At 43.9% G+C, this 21,254-nt stretch overlaps 1 protein-coding gene across 3 annotated transcripts in view; it reads left to right on the top strand.

Annotated features, from left to right (window-relative positions):
- gabpa (GA binding protein transcription factor subunit alpha) overlaps positions 1-5,998 on the top strand; it is a 69,235-nt gene extending 63,237 nt beyond the window's left edge. For all 3 annotated transcript variants that reach the window (XM_060833225.1, XM_060833226.1, XM_060833224.1), the window contains one exon: positions 5,408-5,998. In XM_060833225.1, the coding sequence (XP_060689208.1) occupies positions 5,408-5,639 (232 nt within the window). In that variant the 3' untranslated portion in view covers positions 5,640-5,998. The remainder of the gene's footprint in view (positions 1-5,407) is intronic.
- The last annotated feature ends 15,256 nt before the right edge of the window (positions 5,999-21,254 follow it).

Genomic DNA, 21,254 nt, shown 5'->3' with positions numbered 1-21,254 from the left:
GTTGTACACCATATGATTCACTGAATCAACAAGCAAAACCTTGTTTGTCTAAGGTTTGTGACTGAGGCATGCAACACCAAGTCACCCACCACGCCAGTTTGCCATGCCAAGAGGAGGAGGGGTGTAGTGATAGAGAAAGACTAGAAACTGAGTGTTTCTGCTGTCATATGACACATTTGGATATTGACTATTTCTGGGAAACTTTTTATTTCTCTGTGAAGGCAGACACAATGTCAGTTTTAGCTTCTCTGCTATTTCTCTATTCCCATTACAGACTCTTCTGTAATTCAAGTAGTTTAAATGTATGCAGGAGGGTTTTCTGACACAGTATGTACACAGGTCAACAAGGGGAGATACTATATTGGATTTGGTATTGGGGAATGAACCCGGCCAGGTGTTAGATTTGGAGGTAGGTGAGCACTTTGATGATAGTGACCATAATTTGGTTATGTTTATAATAGCAATGGGCAGGGATAGGTATATATCGCATAGTAAGGGGTATAACTGGGGTAAAGCCAATTATGATGCGATTAGAAGAGATTTAGGATGCATCGGATGGGGAAGGAAACTGCAGGGGATGGACACATTTGAAATGTGGAGCTTATTCAAGGAACAGATACTGCGGGTCCTTGATAAGTATATACCTATTAGGCAGGAAGGTCGTTGTCGAGAGAGGGAGCCATGGTTTGCTAAAGAAGTTGAAGCTCTTGTAAAGAAGAAGAAGGCGGCTTATGTGAAGATGAGGCATGATGGCACAGTTAGGGGGCTTGACAGTTATAACTTAGCCAGGAAAGATCTAAAGAGAGGGCTAAGAAGAACCATGTGGGGACAAGAGAAGGTGATAGCAGGTAGGATCAAGGAAAAGCCTTAGGCCTTCTATCGGTATATCAGGAATAAAAGGATGACTCGTGTAAGATTAGGACCAATCAAAGATATTAGTGGGAAGTTGTGTGTGGAATCTGAGGACAGAGGGGAAGTGCTTAATGAATACTTTTTACCAATATTCACATTAGAAAAGGGCAATGTTAGTGAGAATACGGTGATACAGGCTACTAGATTAGATTGGATTGAGGTTGACAAGGAGGAGATTTTAACAATTTTGGAAGATCTGAAAATAGATATGGCCCCTGGCCCAGATGGGATTTATCTTTGGATTCTCTGGGAAGCCAAGGAGGCAATTGCAGAGCCTTTGGCTTCGATATTTGTGTTATCATTGTCGACAGGAGTAGTGCCAGAAGACTGGAGGATAGCAAATGTTGTTCCCTTGTTTAAAAAGGGGAGTCAGGACATCCCCGGTAATTACAGGCCAGTGAGCCTTACTTCGATTGTGGGTAAGGTGTGGAAAAGGTTATAAGAAATAGGATTTATAATCATCTGGAAAGGAATAATTTGATTAGGGATAGTCAACACGGTTTTGTGAAGGGTGAGTCGTGCCTCACTAACCTTATTGAGTTCTTCGAGAAAGTGACAAAATAGGTGGATGAAGGTAAAGTGGTTGATGTGGTGTATATGGACTTCAGTAAGGTGTTTATAAGGTTCCCCACGGTAGGCTATTGCACAAAATATGGAGTTTCAGGATTGTAGGTGATTTAGCGGTTTGGATCAGAAATTGGCTCACTGAAGGAAGACAGAATGGTGGTTGATGGGAAATGTTCATTCTGGAGCTCAGTTACCAGTGGTATCCCACAAGGATCTGCTTTGGGACAATTGCTGTTTGTCATTTTTATAAATGATCTGGATGTGGGCGTAGAAGGATGGGTTTTTACAATTTGCGGATGACACTAAAGTAGGCAGAGTTGTGGATAGTGCCAAAGGATGTTGTAGTTTACACAGAGACATGGATAAGATGCAGAGCTGGGCTGAGAAGTGGCAAATGGAGTTTAATGTGGAAAGGTGTGAGGTAGCTCACTTCGGAAGAAGTAACAGGAATGCAGAGTACTGGGCTAATGGTAAACTTCTTGACACTGTAGATGAACAGTGAGAACTCTGTCCTGGTGCATAAATCCCTGAAAGTTGCCACCCAGGTTGATGGGGTTGTTAAGAAGGTATATGGTGTGTTGGTGTTTATTGGTGGGGGGATTGAGATTCGGAGCTATGAGGTCATGCTTCAGCTGTACAAGACACTGGTAAGGCCGCACCTGGAGTATTGCACGCAGTTCTGGGTCACCGCATTATAGGAAGGAGGTGGAAGGTTTGGAAAGGATTCCGAGGAGATTTACTAGGATGTTGCTTGGTATGGAAGGAAGGTCTTATGAGGAAAGGCTGAGGGAACTGAGGCTGTTTTCATTGGAGGGAAGAAAGTTGAGAGGTGACTTAATCAAAATGTATAAGAGAGTTAGATAGGGTGGACACTGAGTGCCTTTTTCCTCAGATGGTGAAGGCTAACATGAGGGGGCATAGCTTTAAATTGAGGGGTGATAGATTTAGGACAGATGTTAGGGGTAGTTCCTTCACTCAGAGAGTAGTAGGGGCATGGAACGGCCTGCCTGCAACAGTAGTAGACTCACTGACATTAAGAGCATTTAAATGGGCATTGGACATACATATGGACAATAATGGATGGTGTAGGTTAGATGGGCATCAGATTATTTTCACAGGTCGGCGCAACATCAAGGGCCGAAGGGCCTGTACTGCGCTGTAACGTTCTGTGTTCTATGTAATCTGTGTCTGTAATAGACCTACATCTACCTTTGCTAATGTTTTCCTTTTTACATACCCAAAGAAGCTTTTGCAATCCATTTTCACATTTCTTACTGTTTAGCATTTTTATATTATTTGCATTTTATCAATTTCTTTGTACTCCTTTGCAGAATTCTAAAATTCTCTCAGTCCTTAGGCTTGGAATATTTATGGCAAATTTATAAATCTTGTCTTCTGATCTAATCCTATTTTTAGATTATTAGCCCTGTCTTGCTTGCTGTCCCTATTGGGTTGTTTTACCTTAGAGGAATGTATGTTTTTTGGGGAAACCAGACTTTAATTGTTTAAAAGAAACAAAGAATTGTAAGTGCTGGAAATCGGAAGCAAAAACAGAAATTGCTGAAGAAAGCATCTGTGGAGAGAAAACTGAGTTAATGTTACAAACCTGGTGACACTTATTCAGAACTCCCATATTTAGAATAATTTAAATACCAGCCTTTGTCTATTTACCATCCTCCCTTTTAATATGTTTCCAAGTCACCAAAGCTTTCTCATTCCTCCACCTCCTTTTGTATTTGCCCTTGTTTCGATTGAAAACCATAGTTTCAGATTGAAGAGCACCTTCTTCAAACTTCATGGAAGGTTATGTATAAGTTCATATTGTGTTTACTGTCTCCTGCAGGTTCTTTTGCAGCAATGTTTATAATCGGCCTTTTCCCATTCAGTCATGCTCAACTCAAAATAGCTTGTGTCCTGGTTAATTCCTCAACATATTGCTGCAGAAAATGAGTTCAATCCAGAACTCTTCCTCCACAGCAGTGGTGTTCATTCGATCTACCTAATCTTTATGTTTATGGATACACCCACGATTACCAATTTCCTGCTTTGTACTGTGCTGGACATATGGTTGCCGATAAACCACTCCTACCAATATTTGTTGTTTCTCAGCTCCACCCAAATAGATTCTCCGTCTAGCCCTTCCCATCAGAGATCCTCTCTCACTGGTACACTGATTCCATCCTTATTACCACCATTATCCCACATCTTTCTTTTCCCTCTCCTTGCTATATATCAAGTGCCCTTTAATGTTCACTTTCCAGTCTTGGCCATGCTTCAGCAATGTCTCCAAAATAGCCATTAAATTGAACAATCTTACTTCTATTAGCGCCATCAATTCACCTATCCTGTCACACATATTGTGTGCATTCATATAGGTAAAGGTAAAGTCACCATAGCCTTAGCAGCTCTTAGGGCTGTCTCTCATTAGACTGGTGTTGGTTTAACCTGATGGCCACCATGCCTTAGGCGAAGGGAGGGCTTGAGATGGGAGTGCTTCAGAGTAATCTCAGCTGACATGGGAGTTGGATCCACACTGTTGGCATCACTCTGCAATGCAAAGCAACTCTCCCCATTCAGATACTGTGCCCTCAATTTGGCATTTTGAACAATTTGGCTTTTTGTCTCTTAACCAAGCTGTCAATTCTGTTTTCAAGACAAGTGTTATTGGTTCTAGTGTAGACTACAACCTTTGGCTTTACACCCTCCTTGAAAAGAATGTACTGCAGCTGCTCTTTGACATCCTCAACCCTGGCAACAGGGAAGCAACTTTCCATCCTAGAGTCACATCTACAGTCACAGAAATGTTTCTGTTCCTCAAACTATCGACTCACCTCCCATTGTTTCCCTTCAACTGTTCTTCTGTCACACCTGTGCAACCGTGTTTGTTGTGCCGCAAGTTTGACTATAGCTACATTTCCGAGAAAGTGAGGACTGCAGGTGCTGGAGATCAGAGTCGAGAGTGTGGTGCTGGAAAAGCACAGCCAGTCAGGCAGCACCCGAGGCGCAGGAGAGTTGACGTTTCGGACATAAACTCTTTATCAGGAACCTAATGACGAGTATATGCTTGAAACGTCCACTCTCCTGCTCCTCAGATGCTACTGTGCTTTTCCAGCACCACGCTCCTAAGCTGTAGCTACGTTTCTCTGACAAAGCATCATCCTCACCAGTATCAAAAGCAAAAGAATCAATTTGTGAGTGAATGCTGGAGATCCCAGGGAATCTATCTCCAAGGTGTTCCTAAATCACCCATAGGTTGCACTTTCCCTGCCTACCTGTGTGCATTTAATCAGCAGTCTGACCACTTTGTTAAAAGTGCAATGCAATCCAGATAGGTGTCTGCTTTGAGGGGACACCATGGTGATTCTAATTTCCTCTTGAATTAAGGCTCAAGTTTTTGAAGCTGGAGACACTTTGCACTTGTTGTTGTCAAGGCCACATGAAAGCATCTATGACCCCAGATAGTACAGGAAAGTCAATCCGTGCCTTAATTTTACTTTCAGGCTATTTGCTTAAATCCAGAGAGTAGAAAATAGAAAGTGAAATTACTCACCAGTCAGGTCCAATCCATCCAGCTCTTTGCAAACAGACTCTCACACTGAATATTTGCATCAGTGATCCAGTTTTTTTTTCAAAACTGGGCACACTGATTCCTGGCTGCTCCTGTGAGAGTCACTTACCAACTCATAGCTGAGTGAAGACCTCGAGTCTCTGTGCCAGTTTTTATCTCCTGCTCTGGCTGTCTCCAAACTGGTCCGCTGCTTCCCGAAGTTGTAGGTAAGACAAAAGGTTATAGTTCAGAAACAAACTGAAGATGACAATATAATGGGAGAAAGACAGCAGGTGTTGTCACACTTGGTTTTGTCGAAGGAATGAGGGGCTGAATGGATTTTTTTTTTGTATTGACTTTCTGATTGTCCTTCTTGCACAGGTATTATTATGATGGGGATATGATATGCAAAGTCCAGGGGAAGAGATTCGTCTATAAGTTTGTGTGTGACTTGAAGACACTGATTGGCTACAGTGCAGCAGAGCTGAACCGCCTGGTCACAGAGTGCGAGCAGAAGAAACTAGCCAAGATGCAAATCCATGGTATGACAGGACAGCCAGTCACCACAGTAACGCTGGCTGCAGCCTCCCTGCAGAGTGAGAAAGACAGTTGAAGCATCCCTAGCTGAAGCTTGGTGTGTGTGGGTTGCTCATCGCACCCCCCAGCTTTGAATGACACCTGTCCTCCGGTATCCTGGTTGGGTCAAGTGGCTTCTTCCTCCTTCAGCTTCTGGGACTGTACAGTGTAAACGTAATGAGCTGCCTCAGAGGGAGGCCGAGGCTGGGACTCTGTCCCACTGTCTATATGTGCATTGCATAAGCAGTGTCGAAATGGAGCGAGCAATGGTAGCAGACTTCATGGTATATTAAAATGAAACGTGTACCTGCTTCACCTTATTCTATCAAATTTTTTTGTTATTTTTGCAAATATTTTTACCCTTATGTGAATTTTGAATAAAAAAGGTATACTCCATTTTCCACAGGTGTGCTTCCTGACCCTGTAGTTACCAGCACTGTTCAGTGATTATCCTGGATCACCACTCTGCCCACCTGTGATAGTATCCTTAGTCATCTGGAGGTAAATATTAACACGTGGTTTATAAGGGGCATCATTAAATACCCTCTCTTCTTATCCCTTCTCACTGCTACTTGCCCTCTTGTCTGCCAAACCACCAGGATATGGGTTCAAACCCCACTACAGGACATGAGGACATATTTTAGATTGGTTTCTTGCTCTCGTGCTATTCTTTGGAAGATTCAGTTTTCAAATAAGATGGCAAAAAACACCTTGATTTCATATAGGATAATCATTCCATGGACTTTCACCACCGACAACATCAGGGTGTGAGATATTTGGAATGTGTCTAAAAACTTGGCCAACGATCTTGCTCAAAATGACATCCCACAAATATACAGAACAACCTCTGTTATCTGAACGTCGATTATCTGTCCAAGATCTCATGGTCTCGTAAAAACGTTATCAGTTATCCGAACAATCAGTAATCCAAACAAAATACTCCCTGCCCAGTTTGTTCGGATAATTACGGTTGTTCCATAAAGAATAAAAAATGAGTAAAGCAATCATCAGAATATACAATTGACACAAATCGTCACTGTTCTAAAATGCCCCTGAAAGCATTCCTCTTCACTCAATTTCAGATCCCTGAAAGCGATAGGTGCGATCAGAGAGATTATACTTCCAGCTGTTCATGAAATCCCAACAGTGTGGAAACAGGCCATTCAGTCCATCGAGTTGGCACTGACTCTTTGAGGAACATCCCACCTCGACCCACCCTACCTCTGCAACCCTGAATTTACCACAGTTAATCCATCTAGCCTGCATATCGCTGGACACTGAGCAATTTCTCATGACCAATCCACCGAACCTGCACATCCTTGGACTGTGGGCGGAAACCGAAGCATTCGGAGGAAACTCACACGGACACTGGAAGGAATCTCTCTCTCTCTCTCTCTCTCTCTCTCTCTCTCTCTCTCTCTCTCTCTCACACACACACTCACACACACACACACACACACACACACACACACACACACACACACAGTCGCCAGAGGCTGGAATCAATTCTGGGTCCCTGATGCTGTGAGGCAGCAGTGCGAACCACTGAGCAAGCGTGCAAGGTGATGGTGGGTAAAGACGTCGCTCACAAGTTGAAAGTCATCCCACTTTTTAATGATATGGTTAGTAGGATTGAGGAACTTCTCAGAGTTGTAAAGTACCATTTGACTAAAAGGTTTTTCTGATGTAGGCAAATTGCAATTCAGCTCGATAAGGCAGCTGGTTATTGATAGTACAGAATAATTATATTTGAATTGTAGAATCTGTGTAGTGTGGAAGCATACCATTCGGCCCATCAAGTCCACACCAACCCTCTGAAAAGCATCCCACCCTAACCCTGCAGTTCTCATGACTAATCCATCTCCCCTCCACATCCCCGGAACGTATGAGCCAGTCCACCTGACCGGCGCATTTTTGGACTGTGGGAGGAAACCCACACAGACACGTGGAAAATGTGCAAACTCCACACAGACAGTCTTCCATAGGTGGAATGGAGCTGCGGTCTCTGCCGCTGTGTCGCCCCTTGGTTGAAGAATATTTAAGAGAGTTTTAATTTTTGCCAGTTGTTAACACACAGCAATGAAGAAAAGGAAAAGTTCATGGAAAGTTCAGTTATCAAAATGTATAAGGGTGAATGGTCGCAGACTGTGCTGCTGTGATAGCTGATAGTACAGGCATAGTTGCAAGAAATAAAACCAGTAAACGCACAGGTGATGATGACGTAGTGTGTGCTGCATGCCAAACCTTGCTTCAATGTGAATGGAACCTGAGCTACAGGCTGGGCGAAATGCAGCTGTGGTCTTTGTGAAGTGCAGACCTGTAAGTTCATGCCTCATTTAGAAAGCTTTGTTCAGAAATGGGTGGAGGACAGGAAAAAAAGTCATTTGATGCTAACATCAGTTGGTTATCGCATGGCAGCCGTCTAGAGAGTGTTTTGAACTTTTTAAAAGAGTTGCTGACTTCCAGGTGCACGATCCTGCATTAGCTGAAAATGTATCTGACCCAATTGCAGGTAATAAGTTGAAAACCTGACTGAAGTTCTGAATCTGTTAAATACACTGAAGCAGTGAGCGTATCGGGAAAATACAACTACATTCGAGGCTACAACATTGAGGAAGAAAATTGTGATTTGGAAAATCAGACTGAGCAATGATGTTTCAGATATATTTCCATCTTTTAATTTATTTTCTGTTGACAAAGATGGTTGAATTCATTGTTCATTTAGAGTCACGGAAATGTACAGCACGGAAACAGACCTCTTGGTCCAACTCATCCATGCTGACCAGATATCCTAACCTAATCTAGTCCCATTTGCCAGCACTTGGCCCATATTCCTCCAAACTCTTCCTATTTATATACCCATTCAGATGCCTTTTAAATGCTACAATTGTACCAGCCTCTACCACTTCCTCTGGCAGCTCATTCCATACATGCACCACCCTTTTTGTGGAAAATGTTGCCCCTTAGGTCCCAAACATATCTCACCCCTATGCCTACGCCATCTCGTTTTGCACTCCTCCACTCCAGGGAAAAGACATTATCTATTTACTCTATCCATGCCCCTTATGAACCTCTGTAGAGTCATGCCTCAGCCTCCAACACTCCAGGGAAAATTGCCCCAGTCTATTCAGCCTCTCCCAAAAGCTTATGCCGTCCAACCCTGGCAACATCCTTGTAAATCTTTTCTGAACCCTTTCAAGTCTCACAACATCCTTCCTAAAGGAGGAAGACCAGAATTGCACGCAATATTCCAGAAGTGACCTAATCAATGACCTATACAGCTGCGACATGATCTCCCAACTCCCGTACTCAATACACCGACCAATAAAGGCATTTATACCAAACACTGCTTTCATTATCCTATCCACCTGGAACTCCACTTTCAAGGAAGTATGAACCTTCCAAGGTCTCTTTGTTCAGCAATAATCCCCGGGACCATACAAGGACTGCAGATGCTGGAAACCAGAGTCTAGATTAGTGTGGTGCTGGAAAAGCACAGCAGGTCAGGCAGCATCCGAGGAGCATCCTCAGATGCTGCCTGACCTGCTGTGCTTTTCCAGCACCACTCTAATCCATACCACTAAGTGTATAAGTCCAGCCCTGATTTGCCTTTCCAAAAAGCAATCCTCTTCCTGACCTCTCCGCCCCCACCCCACTCCGGCCTATCACCCTCACCTTGACCTCCTTCCACCTATCCCACCTCCATCGCCCCTCCCCCTAGTCCCTCCTCCCTACCTTTTATCTCAGCCTGCTTGGCTCTCTCTCTTATTCCTGATGAAGGGCTTATGCTCGAAACGTCGAATTCTCTATTCCTGAGATGCTGCCTAACCTGCTGTGCTTTGACCAGCAACACATTTGCAGTTGCCTTTCCAAAATGCAGCACCTCACATTTGTCTAAATTAAACTCAATCTGCCACTCCTCAGCCCATTGGCCCATCTGATCAAGATCCAGTGTATTCTAAGGTAACCTGCTTCACTGTACACCACATCTTTGACAAAGCTTCAGTGTTAATTTTAGAAATATGAATATAGAGCACCCAATTGGGTTTTGAGTCAGTTATCAGCAGCGGTTAATCATCTTTAAGCTTGAACAGCTAAACACTGGCATGATATTAAAACACAACATGCAGCATTTTCATATTATGATATTGTGTAGTATTAGAATTTTGAGGTCTTGACTAATGATCCATTTAAAAAGAGTGTTCTTCAACCAAAAGAAGTTTGCAGCAGTCGCTCATTCCTTCACACAGTTACTTTCCCCCTTTTTGGGAAGAGTTGCGAAATTGAAAAATTAGTAAGATTAAATATCAATCTGTTTCAGTTATGTCATGAACGTTCCTTCTGTGGTCAATAAGTCCTGGACAGTGGGATTTGAATCTGACAGGGATCTCAGTAACTGAGCCAGAAAGGCTTCCTGTCAAAATAGTAAGCCTTCATCATTGCCCTGTTTGGCACTATTAACCTATAAGTTGTGATTGCTTTCCCTGGAGCAAAGTATCAATTAAACCTGGTGTGACATAACACAAAGAATGACACTTGTTCTCACCTTAAATATCAGATGTCACTTCCACATATATTTTTCTCACAAAGCATTCCTGTGACAAACCACACCGAATATAGATACTTTTGGATTGAGTAGTAAGGCAGGACTGAAAAGGTATCTGCACTGATACCCTCAATCTGGCTCAAATAACCTCACTTTTCTTTTCATTCTTTATTCTTTCAAGCATTGCCTGTAAGGCTGATATCTGTTTTCAATCTCTAACTGGAGGTGAGCTGTTTGTTAGGCTTTTTTTTTAATTCGTACACAGGATGAGAGCATTGCTGACTAGGCCAGCATTTACTGCCCATCACTGTGAATCTGGAATCACGTGTGATTAGGCCCGGTAAAGCTAGCGGTAATATAAAAGAAGATTTCAATGTTTTTTTTAAACGTACCTCAAAGTTAAACAGAGAGGCAAGAGTGGACATTGGATCCACTGGAAAATGAGGCTGGAAAGGTAATAATCAGGAACAAAAATGACGGAGGAATTGAACAGATACTTTGCATCAGTTTTCACAGTGGAAGAGACTACAGCATACCAGGACTTCAAGAGAGTCAGGAAGCAGAGGTGAGTGTAGTGGACATCACTGAGGAAGAGGTGCTGGGGAAGCTGAAAAGTCTGGATGGATAAATCACCTGATGGATTGCACCCCAGAGTTCTGAAGGATATAACTGAGGAGACTGTAGAGGCATGTAGTGATCTTTCACTGGACAGGAAAATTGCGAATGAAATATATTTATTTAAGAAGGGAGGGAGGTGGAAGACAGGAACCTATAACCCAGTCAATCTGACCTTGGTCATTGGTAAAATTTTAGAGTCAATTATTAAGCATGAGATTGTGCAGTACTTGGAAGTGCAGTGTAAAATAGGCTGGAGTGAGTACAGCATCATCATGGGGAGGTCATGCCTGACAAATCTGTTAGAATTCTTCAGGTTAATGAGCAACTTCGACAAAGGAGAGCCAGTGGTCGTGCTCTATTGGATTTCCAGAACGCCTTTGACAAGGTACCGAGCAAAAGGCTGCTAAATCAAATAAGAATCTGTGATATTAGAGGCAAGGTATTGGATAGAGAGCTAGCTGGCAGAAGGCAGAAAGTAGAGTAAAGAGATAATTTTCACGCTGGCAGCCAGTGACTAATGGAGTCCCACAGGGGTCAGTGTTGGGACCACCACAATTCAAATTATACATTAATGATCATGATGAAGAAACTGAAGTCATTGTTGCTAAGTTTGCAGATGGCACAAAACTAGACAGGTAGTGTTGGGGAAGTGGGCAGAAGGACGTGGACAGGTTAGGAGAGTGGGCAACGAAGTAGCGGATGGATTACAATGTAGGAAAGTGTGGAGTTCTGCACTTGGATAGGAAGAATTGAGGTACAGGCTGTTTTCTGAGCAGGCAAAGGCTTTGGAAATCTGAAGCAAAAAAGGGACTTGGAAGTCCATGTTCAGGATTCCCTTAAGACTAACATACACATTCAGCTGGAAGTTAGGAAGGCACATGTATCGTCAGGCATTCATTTCAAGAGAACTAGAATGCAAGAGCGGAGATATGTACTGCTGAGGCTGTGTAATACTCTGGTCAGACCGCATTTGGCACATTGTGCACAGTTTTGGGCCACGTATCTAAGAAAGGATGCACTGGCCTTGGAGGAGGTCTGAAAGAGATTTAGAAGAATGAACCTGATAATAAACAGCTTTTCATAGGAGGTGTGGTTGAGTCTGTACTCAAGTTTACAAGGATGAGCTGGGAATCTGATTGAAACTTACAGAATACTGAGAGGCCTGGATAGAGTGGAGATGGAAAAGATGTTTGCAGTAAAATGAGAGGCTAGGAACCAAGGGCACAGTCTCAGTGAAGGGATGACCCTTTGGAACTGAGATGAGGAGGAATTTCTTTAGCCAGGAGGTGGTCAATCTATGGAACTCATTGCCACAGAATGCTGTGGAGGCCAAATCATTGAGTGCATTTAAGACAGAGATGGATAGGTTCTTGATTAGTAAGGGGATGAAAGGCCACAGAGAGAAGTCAGGAATTGAGAAACATATCAGCCTTAACCAAATGGCAGAGCAGACTCAATGGGCCAAATGGACTAATTATGCTTCAATACCTTTGGTGTTGTAGTCTCATGGGTGACCTGTTTCTAAGTTGTATTTCTCTCAATGCCTTTATTAGTCTCAGTTTTGATTTTTATTTTAATTAAAGCTTCAGCCTCAGCAGCTTTCTATAGGAGTGAGATTTTCTGATTTCCACTATCCTTTTGCTAATACTTTTTGACACCATTCCTGAATGGCCCCGCTCTATTTTAATGTCCCATTCAAAATCTGGGACTCACCAAGAAGGTGTTCAGATGGTGTGATGGAAAGGCAACAAAATGTTCCAACACTCTTGGACACATTAGCTGAGGTGATATTGATAATACATGACACATTCTCTCGAAGGCCGGACTCTGGCAGGTTGTGTGTAATTATTGACCGTTCTGTGAACAGTTCCAGGCAATGCCAAATCTCTGACAACAAATCCAATTAAACATTAGGATCCATATTTCATCACCAAGTGTGTTCAGTGCAGCTGACTGCAAATGACAGAAACTGCAACCAGCTTGCACTCACACTGGGATTACTCTCAAAATTCCCCTGGAGTATTCATGTAAAAGTGCTGGTGTCTGCAAAGGGATTTTGTAAAGTCTTTGCCCACTCGCATTGTTTCAGCTTGACAAGCAGAGGGGAAGTAGGCTGTTTGGCTTGAAGTCATAACGTGTACACAGTATCAGAGGCTGCCTTATCAATATGGATCTGTCTCCAAACTAAACAGAGCCACATCCTCCCCCATCTACACACCCAACCCTAGTAAACTGCTTTACCTTGTGTGTTTGTAAAAGGAGGAGTATTACCCAGGTTAGGGAGTATTTGGTGATTGCATGAAATCTTCTAAACCAAAGGCCATGCAGAACAGACCATCGGTTTTGCATCTCACCTGAAGGGCAATACAGTACAGGCTCAGTGCGGATTGTACACAAAATCCCTGGTGAAGGTTCAAGCTTTGTAAATAACAGCTTACTGACCACAGGGAACATTTTATAAACTGAAGATTTCCTGAGAGTTCCAGCCCCATCCAGTTTTAGTCTAGACAATACCTATCCAGTAGGCCTTGAATGACTGTTCTTATTCCAGACATTATCTAAGTTCTTTGTTTTCAATTTTATTGATGCAGTGCTGTCAGCTTCCCTGACCACAAGGTGGTGCCAAATCTCACATTTTCTGTATCAGGGCAGAGGCAGAATCACACAAAGAGCCCTCACTGGAAGAATTAACCATTGTTTCTATGTTAGCACTTGCTGTTCCTGGTTATATTCCAGCATTAAAGCACATTTTGTAGGTGTGTCAGTTCTCTGGCAGTTGATCTGAGACTGTGAGGAGATTTGACTATGTGATGGCGTTAGACTGAAGCAGCAGCATGTGACTGAGATACGCCTACATTTTAAGATGTTCTTTAATGAGCTGTTTTCACTGTAAAATGTGCTCAGCTCAATTTTAAACCTGACCACGCATGATAAGCTTGAATTTTCACTGTAGTTCATTGCAGTAAACATATTGGAGTGATATAAATGCAAGGTAAAGAGTTGAGGTTAGTGGTAATCAAGTCAGACAGAATAGCTTTAGTCTTCCCAGCATTTCATTACACACAATGTCTGCTGACCCAGTCCTGGCTGTCAGATGACAGTCTGACAATTTACACACAGTGGAGACATCGAGAGAGGCGATGCTGAGGTGGAGCTGGGTTGCTCTCACACACACACACACACACCCTCTAAAATTGCCGTGTTTTTGACTGATGTCACTGAGGTGCACTACAAGATATGAAATAGGACAAGGCCAAAGACAGACCTTGGCTGACTCAGATTGTACAGACACAGGAAGAGAAGACTGGGGCTACGTGAGAGCAATCTTAGCAGGTGGACAATGCCGAAAGAGTTAGAGTCATCTAGCACAGAAACAGAACCTTCAGTCCAACCAGTCCACTCCAAATAAAGATGATTTGGGGGAAGATGGTGTCAAGGGCTGCGGACAGCTTAAGAAGGATGAAAAAGGGTCATTTATCTCTGCCACAATCACGTGTGACTAATGCCATATTAGCCTGATGGCTGCAAGAAGTTGTACTTGCATAGTTTCGTTAATAAACTCAAAAAGCCTCATTGATCTTCACAGAATTAGGGACGACACAGTGGCTCCGTGGTTAGCACTGCTGCCTCACAGAGCCAGGGTTCCAGGTTCAATTCCAGCCTTAGGTGACTGTCTGTGTGGAGTTTGCACAATCTCCCTGTGTCTGCATGGGTTCCCTCCGGGTGCTCCGGTTTCCTCCTACAGTCCAAAGGTCAGGTGAATTGGCCGTGCTAAATTGCCCATAGTGTTAGGTGCGTTAGTCAGAGGGAAATGGGTCTGGGTGGGTTCCTCTTCGGAGGGTCGATATGGACTGGTTGGGCCAAAGGGCCTGTTTCCACACCGTAGGGAATCTAATCTAATCTCATCTGAGAAATGGAGGTTTAGGAAGTGAACCTGTGACTGCAGTTAGGAGAATACCTCCTGGGGAAGCACAGCAAGGGGCAAAAAACTGAAGAGACAGTGAATTCAGGAGTAGAAACTGCAGAGACAAAGAGGGATGATTCAGCAAAAAGAAAAAGAGAGTATGAACTTTAAGCTGCAAGCATTAGGGTTCAGGAGCCAATGGGATTCAGCAAAGGCAGGAACAATGGGTGAACTTGTCCAGTCTAGGATCATGGCAACAGCAGTTAAGATGAACTGAAGTGCAGAGTGTGTGTCTGCGTGTGTGTTAGTGTGTGTGGGTGTGTATATATAGGTGTGTGTGTTTGAAGGATGAGAGCTGAAGGGGGAAGGGGGCAGGAGAGCATTGGAATGAAATGGTGCTAACAGAAGCAAGTGTCAGTAGCAGACTGGCTGAGCTGTGGAGCAATTGGGTGAAACTATGAAGAGAATGCAAGAGGGGTGGGTCTGATTTCACATTGCTCTTGTGTTTTTTTTAACAGCAACCAAACCTTAATATAGAGAGGATTTGTTTAAATCTTATCCTTTGAAAGAAAAGACCTGTTTTTTTCCTGCCATGTTCTTACAAGTCCTTAATTCTGAATACTGCTGACAAGAGAAAGAGGTTTGCAAACACAGGTTTTTAATTACAGCCTGGAATGTTATTAGCGCATACATCAAAGGGTGGCTTACATAGGGCAATAAATAAGGAGAGCAGTCCGTTATAAAATATAGGTATGAGGCCTCTCAGGGACTCAGTTCACAAACTATTTGAAACAAATAAGTCATTGTAAAAAATGAGGTAGGACTTGCATTCGTATAAAAAGCATAAGAGATCAGAGCGGGGTGAAAATAGTACAGCCCAATGCAGCTGCATTCAGTACAATCAGAACTGAGTTTAGGCTTTAGATCCAATCCCTGATATTCCTCGATTCCCTGAGAGACCAAAACTCTGGCTATCCCACTTATATTCAAAAATGGATCACAATCTTTGGAGTTTAACAGAATGAGAGGTGATCCCACTGAAACATATAAGATCCCAAGCTGGCAGAACAGGCTGGAAACTGACAGGATGTGTTGTCCTGTGTGAGAGTCTAGAACAAGGGAACACAGTTTTAGTGAAGAGGGTCTCCTATTTAAGATGGAGATGCAGAGAATGCTTCAGTCAGTAGGATTTCCCAGGACAGTACAAGTTGACAGTACATCTGTCTGGATGTATCACTACCTGGTGTGGCAACTGATTCCTGAAGAAGGGCTCTCCTGCTCCTTGGATGTTGCCTGACCTGCTGCGCTTTTCCAGCAACACATTTTCAGCTCACTACCTGATATGGCAACTGTACCATCCAAGATCGGAGACGGTTACAGAGAGTGGTGAACTCGGCCCGGACAATCACAAAGGCCAACCTCCCATCTATAGAATCCATCTACCAGGCCCGCTGTCAAGGAAAGGCTGCCAGCATTCTCAAAGATCCATCCCACCCTGGCAATGCTTTTCTACAACCTCTAACATCGGGGAGAAGGTACAGAAGCCTGAACACACGCACCAGCCGGTTTCACAACAGTTTCTACCCTACTGCTGTTAGAAGACTGAATGGATTCACAAACTCTTAACATTTGCCTGTACTAGCGTTTTTGCTTTTGTGGCTGTTCACCTATTAATTACTTATCTATGCTACTTAGCTCGTATTGACTCCCTCCTCCTGACAATATTGCTCACAAGACAAAGCTTTTCACTGTGCCTCGGTGCACGTGACAATAAAATCAATTCAATTCAATTCAAGTGGGATCATTGCATTCATTCAAGGCTAAGTTCAAATCAATTTTGGTAGGTGAGAGAGTTGAGGGTTATGGGTCAGGTCCAGAACTTGGAATTGGGATTGCAACTAGATTAGCTGTGATCTTATTGGATGCTGGAGCAGAGTTGAGAGGCCATATGGTTCATTCCTGCTCCTAATTCTTATATTCTTCTCGAGTAGAGAATTCTCAACGTTCACAAGCCTTTAAGTGAAGAAATGTCTCAGTTCTCAGTGAGGCAGAATGGAATCATCAACTACCAGATTAAAGGACTGCATCTTAATTAGCTATAGAGAAGGAACGAGAAAGGAAACTGCATTGGAAACTCCAGGAGGCTTGGAGAAGCTGTTTTCCTGATTTGTCATTAAGTCTCTACATAGTAATTTGTGGAGATGGTGTTAGCTGCGACTCTTTGTTGGCAGGGGTGTTTTTGATGTTTTGTTGGTAATAAATAAAGTTAATTTTCAAACTGCCTGCAATTATATGGGTCCACCTCAAGTAAAAGGAGGTAATTGTCCAGCAGCTGTCAACAGATTTACTGAATTGAAAGGAGTCATAGCAGACTGGACAGAAGACAGGACCAACCCTAATGGGGAATGTCAACCTCCAGGGTGATTCATTCCCTAGTCTCTCCTATGGGCCAGGGTTAAACTCTGGCTGATGGACATACCTTCAGCCTTAAATACCCAGAACATTGAGGTGGGAGGTTGAACTGTGAGGACGAAGAAGAGATACTTCAGTGCGCTTTGGAAAAGTTGAGTGAGTTGGCAAATAGATGGCAGATAATGTGAGGTTATAGACTTTGGCAACAAAAACAGGAAGGTGAATTATTATCGAAATGGCAATAGATTGAGAAAGTTAAGGTGCAACAAGACCTGGGTGTCTTTGTACGTCAGTCACTGAAGGTAAGTGTGCAGGTGCAGCAGGCCATGAAGAAGTCAGACGGTATATTGGCCTTCATTATGACTCAAGAATGTGGTGCTAGAAAAGCACAGCAAATCAGGCAGCATTCAAGGAGCAGGAGAATCGATGTTTTGGGTGTCGGTCCTTTATCAGAATGAGGCATAAGCCCTTCACCAGCTTCATTCCTGATGAAGGGCTTATGCCTGAAACGTCAATTCTCCTGCTCCTCGGGTGCTGCGTAATCTGCTGTGCTTTCCAACACCACACTCTTGGCTCTAATCTGCAGTTCTCACTTTCTCCTAGCCTTTGTTGTGAGACAGTACAAGTACCGGAGCAGAGGTGTCTTGCTGCGACTGTACAGGACTTTGGTGTGACCAAATGTGCAGTTTTGATCTCCTCATCTGAGGAAGGACATCTGGCTATGGAGGGACAGCGAGGAAGAATTACCAGACCAATTCCTTTGATGACAGAACAGCAATGTGAAGAGAGAGTGGATTGTTCAGGATTACACTCACTGGACTTGAGATGAATGAGGAGGGACCTTAGAAAATGCTAACAGGACGAGAAAGGCCAAAAGCAGGAAGGATATTGCTGATGACCGGGGAGTCCAGAACCAGGGATCACAGTCTAAAGATGTGAGGTAGGCCATTTAGGACTGAGATGAGGAGAAATGTCTTCCCCCACACCCCACCCCGAGTGTGGAATTCCCTGTCACAGAAAGTGGCTAAGGTCAAAACATTGAATGTTTTTGAGAAATAGTTAGATGAATTATAGTGCTTGAGTTAAAGGGATCAAAGGACATGGGCAGAAAATGGGAATGGGGTCCTGAATTGGATTGTAGGCCATGATTATATTGAATAGTGGTGCAGGCTCAACGGACTCAACAAACTCCTGCCCTATTTTTGGGTTTCTATGTTTTTTAACCCGGTGCTGGAATCTTGACTCTACACATCTCAGACATGTTTTTGACAATCCACTGAATTTAAATGCAAGATGCAATGACAAGAAAAATTGATGGGCATCTCTTGTCATCACAAATGATCATGACACCAGGTTATTTATGGAAACTTGAAACTTGTAATTACATTATGTGTGTTTTTTTAAAAGATAATTTACAAACAAAAAAATTACTGTTGACATAAATTCAGTATCCTTCTGGCAAAACCTGTGAAGGTCACATATAGGCGAGGAATACTGGAATGTCATATCCAAAGGCGCAAAGGGAACATCAAATAGCAATCCTTCAAAATGAAAGATGCAGTTCAAAACAAGTTGAACCAATATCTCCTAAAGAGAAAATGAGGAGCTGACTGTCCCTCTCTGTGGAAAGCCATCTCTTATGAATTGTGTCCTAGACTGCAGCCATGTATTGTTTTCCCTTTCCAGGAATGTATAAAAAGTGGGTTAAAAAACTTCTACAGGTCTGCCCTTTGTGTGTTGTACTGACGCACAAGTGTGGACTACTGAGCTACAAAGCTCACAACCTGAGGGCAGCGAACGTAAGAACAGAAAGTGCGGGAGAAACTCAGCAGATCAGGCAGAGTTAACATTTCCAGTCTCATATGACTTATTCAGAAATGGACAGCAATTAAACACCTCTGCATTGCAGGTAAGAGAATTCTATTACACTCTGTACAAGCAAATTACTGCAGATGCTGGAATCTGTACTGAAATCAACAAATGCTGGAGATCACAGTGGGTCAGACAACATCTATAGAGCTCCGATGAAGAGTCATCAAGACTGGAAACGTTAGCGTGCTGTCTGTCTATGGATGTTGTCTGACCTGCTGTGATCTCCAGCATTTATTGTTTTCAGTCTCTCACTCTGAGTGGTTTAAAACCATGAAGAGGATGAGCCGGTGTTGGACTGGGGTGGACAAAGTTACAAATCACACCACACCAGGTTATAGTTGAAGAGGTTTATTTGGAATCACCAACTTTCACAGCATCAGGTAACTAGTGGGGCAGGATCATAAAACATAGAATTTATAGCAAAAGATCATAATGTCATGTAATTAAAATGATATATTAAACAAACAGATTTGTTCACTCGTTACCTGATGAAGGAGCAGCACTCTGAAAGCTAGTGCTTCTAAATAAACCAGTTGGACTGTAATGTGGTGTGGTATGATTTTTAACTCTGTTTGAAGCCAGTCAAGTGAATGTTGAAGAATGTCAGCTGTTTTGAAGACTCAAGAACCTTGAAACCGACTCCTTCACTGCCCACATCAGCATTATTGGTATCACCAACAGAGTGGCTGCAACAGTCCACCATCTACTCCTCTCAGAACTGAGAAATGATTCATGCAGCTTTTTCAGCGTTATCTTTTACGCAATTCACATTTCCATTCCATATGCATGTGTTTTTTCTTCACTTATTTTTCTCACACTTTGTAGCTAACAAACTCATCCTTTCTTTTATTCAATTAAGCCTGGTTACTTTAGCACCTTTTGGAACATAAATACATAAAACGTAACCACGGGAGAAGACCATGGGGCAAGGAATGAAACTCGTTGGAAACAACAGAGGCAGAGGTTAAATTAAGAAGTTGATCCAGTTCATCTCATAACCAGATGATGGTCTCTGCTCGGTTGGAAAGAATTGAGGGCCCTCACCCAGAGACCGATAGATGAGTCATAAACGCAGTCTCTGTATATTCACCAAACGGCCTAAGAACTAACATTAAGAAAGTGGGATCGCGTTCACTGAAGCATGTAGGCAACCACTGAACCATTCCACGATTGACTCAGTCTATCTTTGTTGTCCATAGTTCTTATTAACTTGATATTTTGTGGGGAAAATTGATTATAAAGAAGTGAAATTCAGTGTATCAGAGAAGGCCATCCCAGGCGGTGATGATACTGACTCTCTGATCACACTGACTCCCTCCCCCTGACCGTACTGACCCCCTCCCCCAGATCGTACTGACTCCCTCCCCCTGACCGTACTGACCCCCTCCCCCTGACCGTACTGACTCCCTCCCCCTGACCGTACTGACTCCCTCCCCCTGACCGTACTGACTCCCTCCCCCTGACCGTACTGACACCCTCCCCCTGATCGTAATGACTCCCTCCCCCTGCCAGTACGGTCAGGGAGAGTGAGTCAGTACAGTCAGGGGGAGGGAGACAGTACGGTCAGGGGGAGGGAGACAGTACGGTCAGGGGGAGGGAGTCAGTACGGTCAGGGGGAGGGAGTCAATATGGTCAGGGGGAGGGAGTCAATAGGGTCAGGGGGAGGGAGTCAGTACGGTCAGGGGGAGGGAGTCAGTACGGTCAGGGGGAGGGAGTCAGTACGGTCAGGGGGTGGGAGTGAATACGGTCTGACTCATTCCCCCTGACCGTACTGACTCCCTCTCCCTGACCGTACTGACTCCCTCTCCCTGACCGTACTGACTCCCTCCCCTGACCGTACTGACTCCCTCCCCCTGACCGTACTGACTCCCTCTCCCCCTGACCGTACTGACTCCCTCCCCCTGACCGTACTGACTCCCTCTCCCCGACCGTACTGACTCCCTCCCCCTGACCGTACTGACTCCCTCTCCCCGACCGTACTGACTCCCTCCCCCTGACCGTACTGACTCCCTCTCCCCCTGACCGTACTGACTCCCTCCCCCTGACCGTACTGACTCCCTCTCCCCGACCGTACTGACTCCCTCCCCCTGACCGTACTGACTCCCTCCCCCTGACCGTACTGACTCCCTCTCCCCGACCGTACTGACTCCCTCCCCCTGACCGTACTGACTCCCTCCCCCTGACCGTACTGACTCCCTCTCCCCCTGACCGTATTGACTCACACCCACTGACCATATTGACTCCCTCCCCCGACCGTATTGACTCCCTCCCCCTGACCATATTGACTCCCTCCCCCGACC

This window comes from Hemiscyllium ocellatum, chromosome 12, assembly GCF_020745735.1.
Source record: "Hemiscyllium ocellatum isolate sHemOce1 chromosome 12, sHemOce1.pat.X.cur, whole genome shotgun sequence".
In the NCBI taxonomy this organism is placed as follows: Eukaryota; Metazoa; Chordata; class Chondrichthyes; order Orectolobiformes; family Hemiscylliidae; genus Hemiscyllium; species Hemiscyllium ocellatum.
The sequence above is the reverse complement of the archived record's forward strand: the minus strand, read 5'-3'. Positions and strand labels throughout refer to the sequence as shown.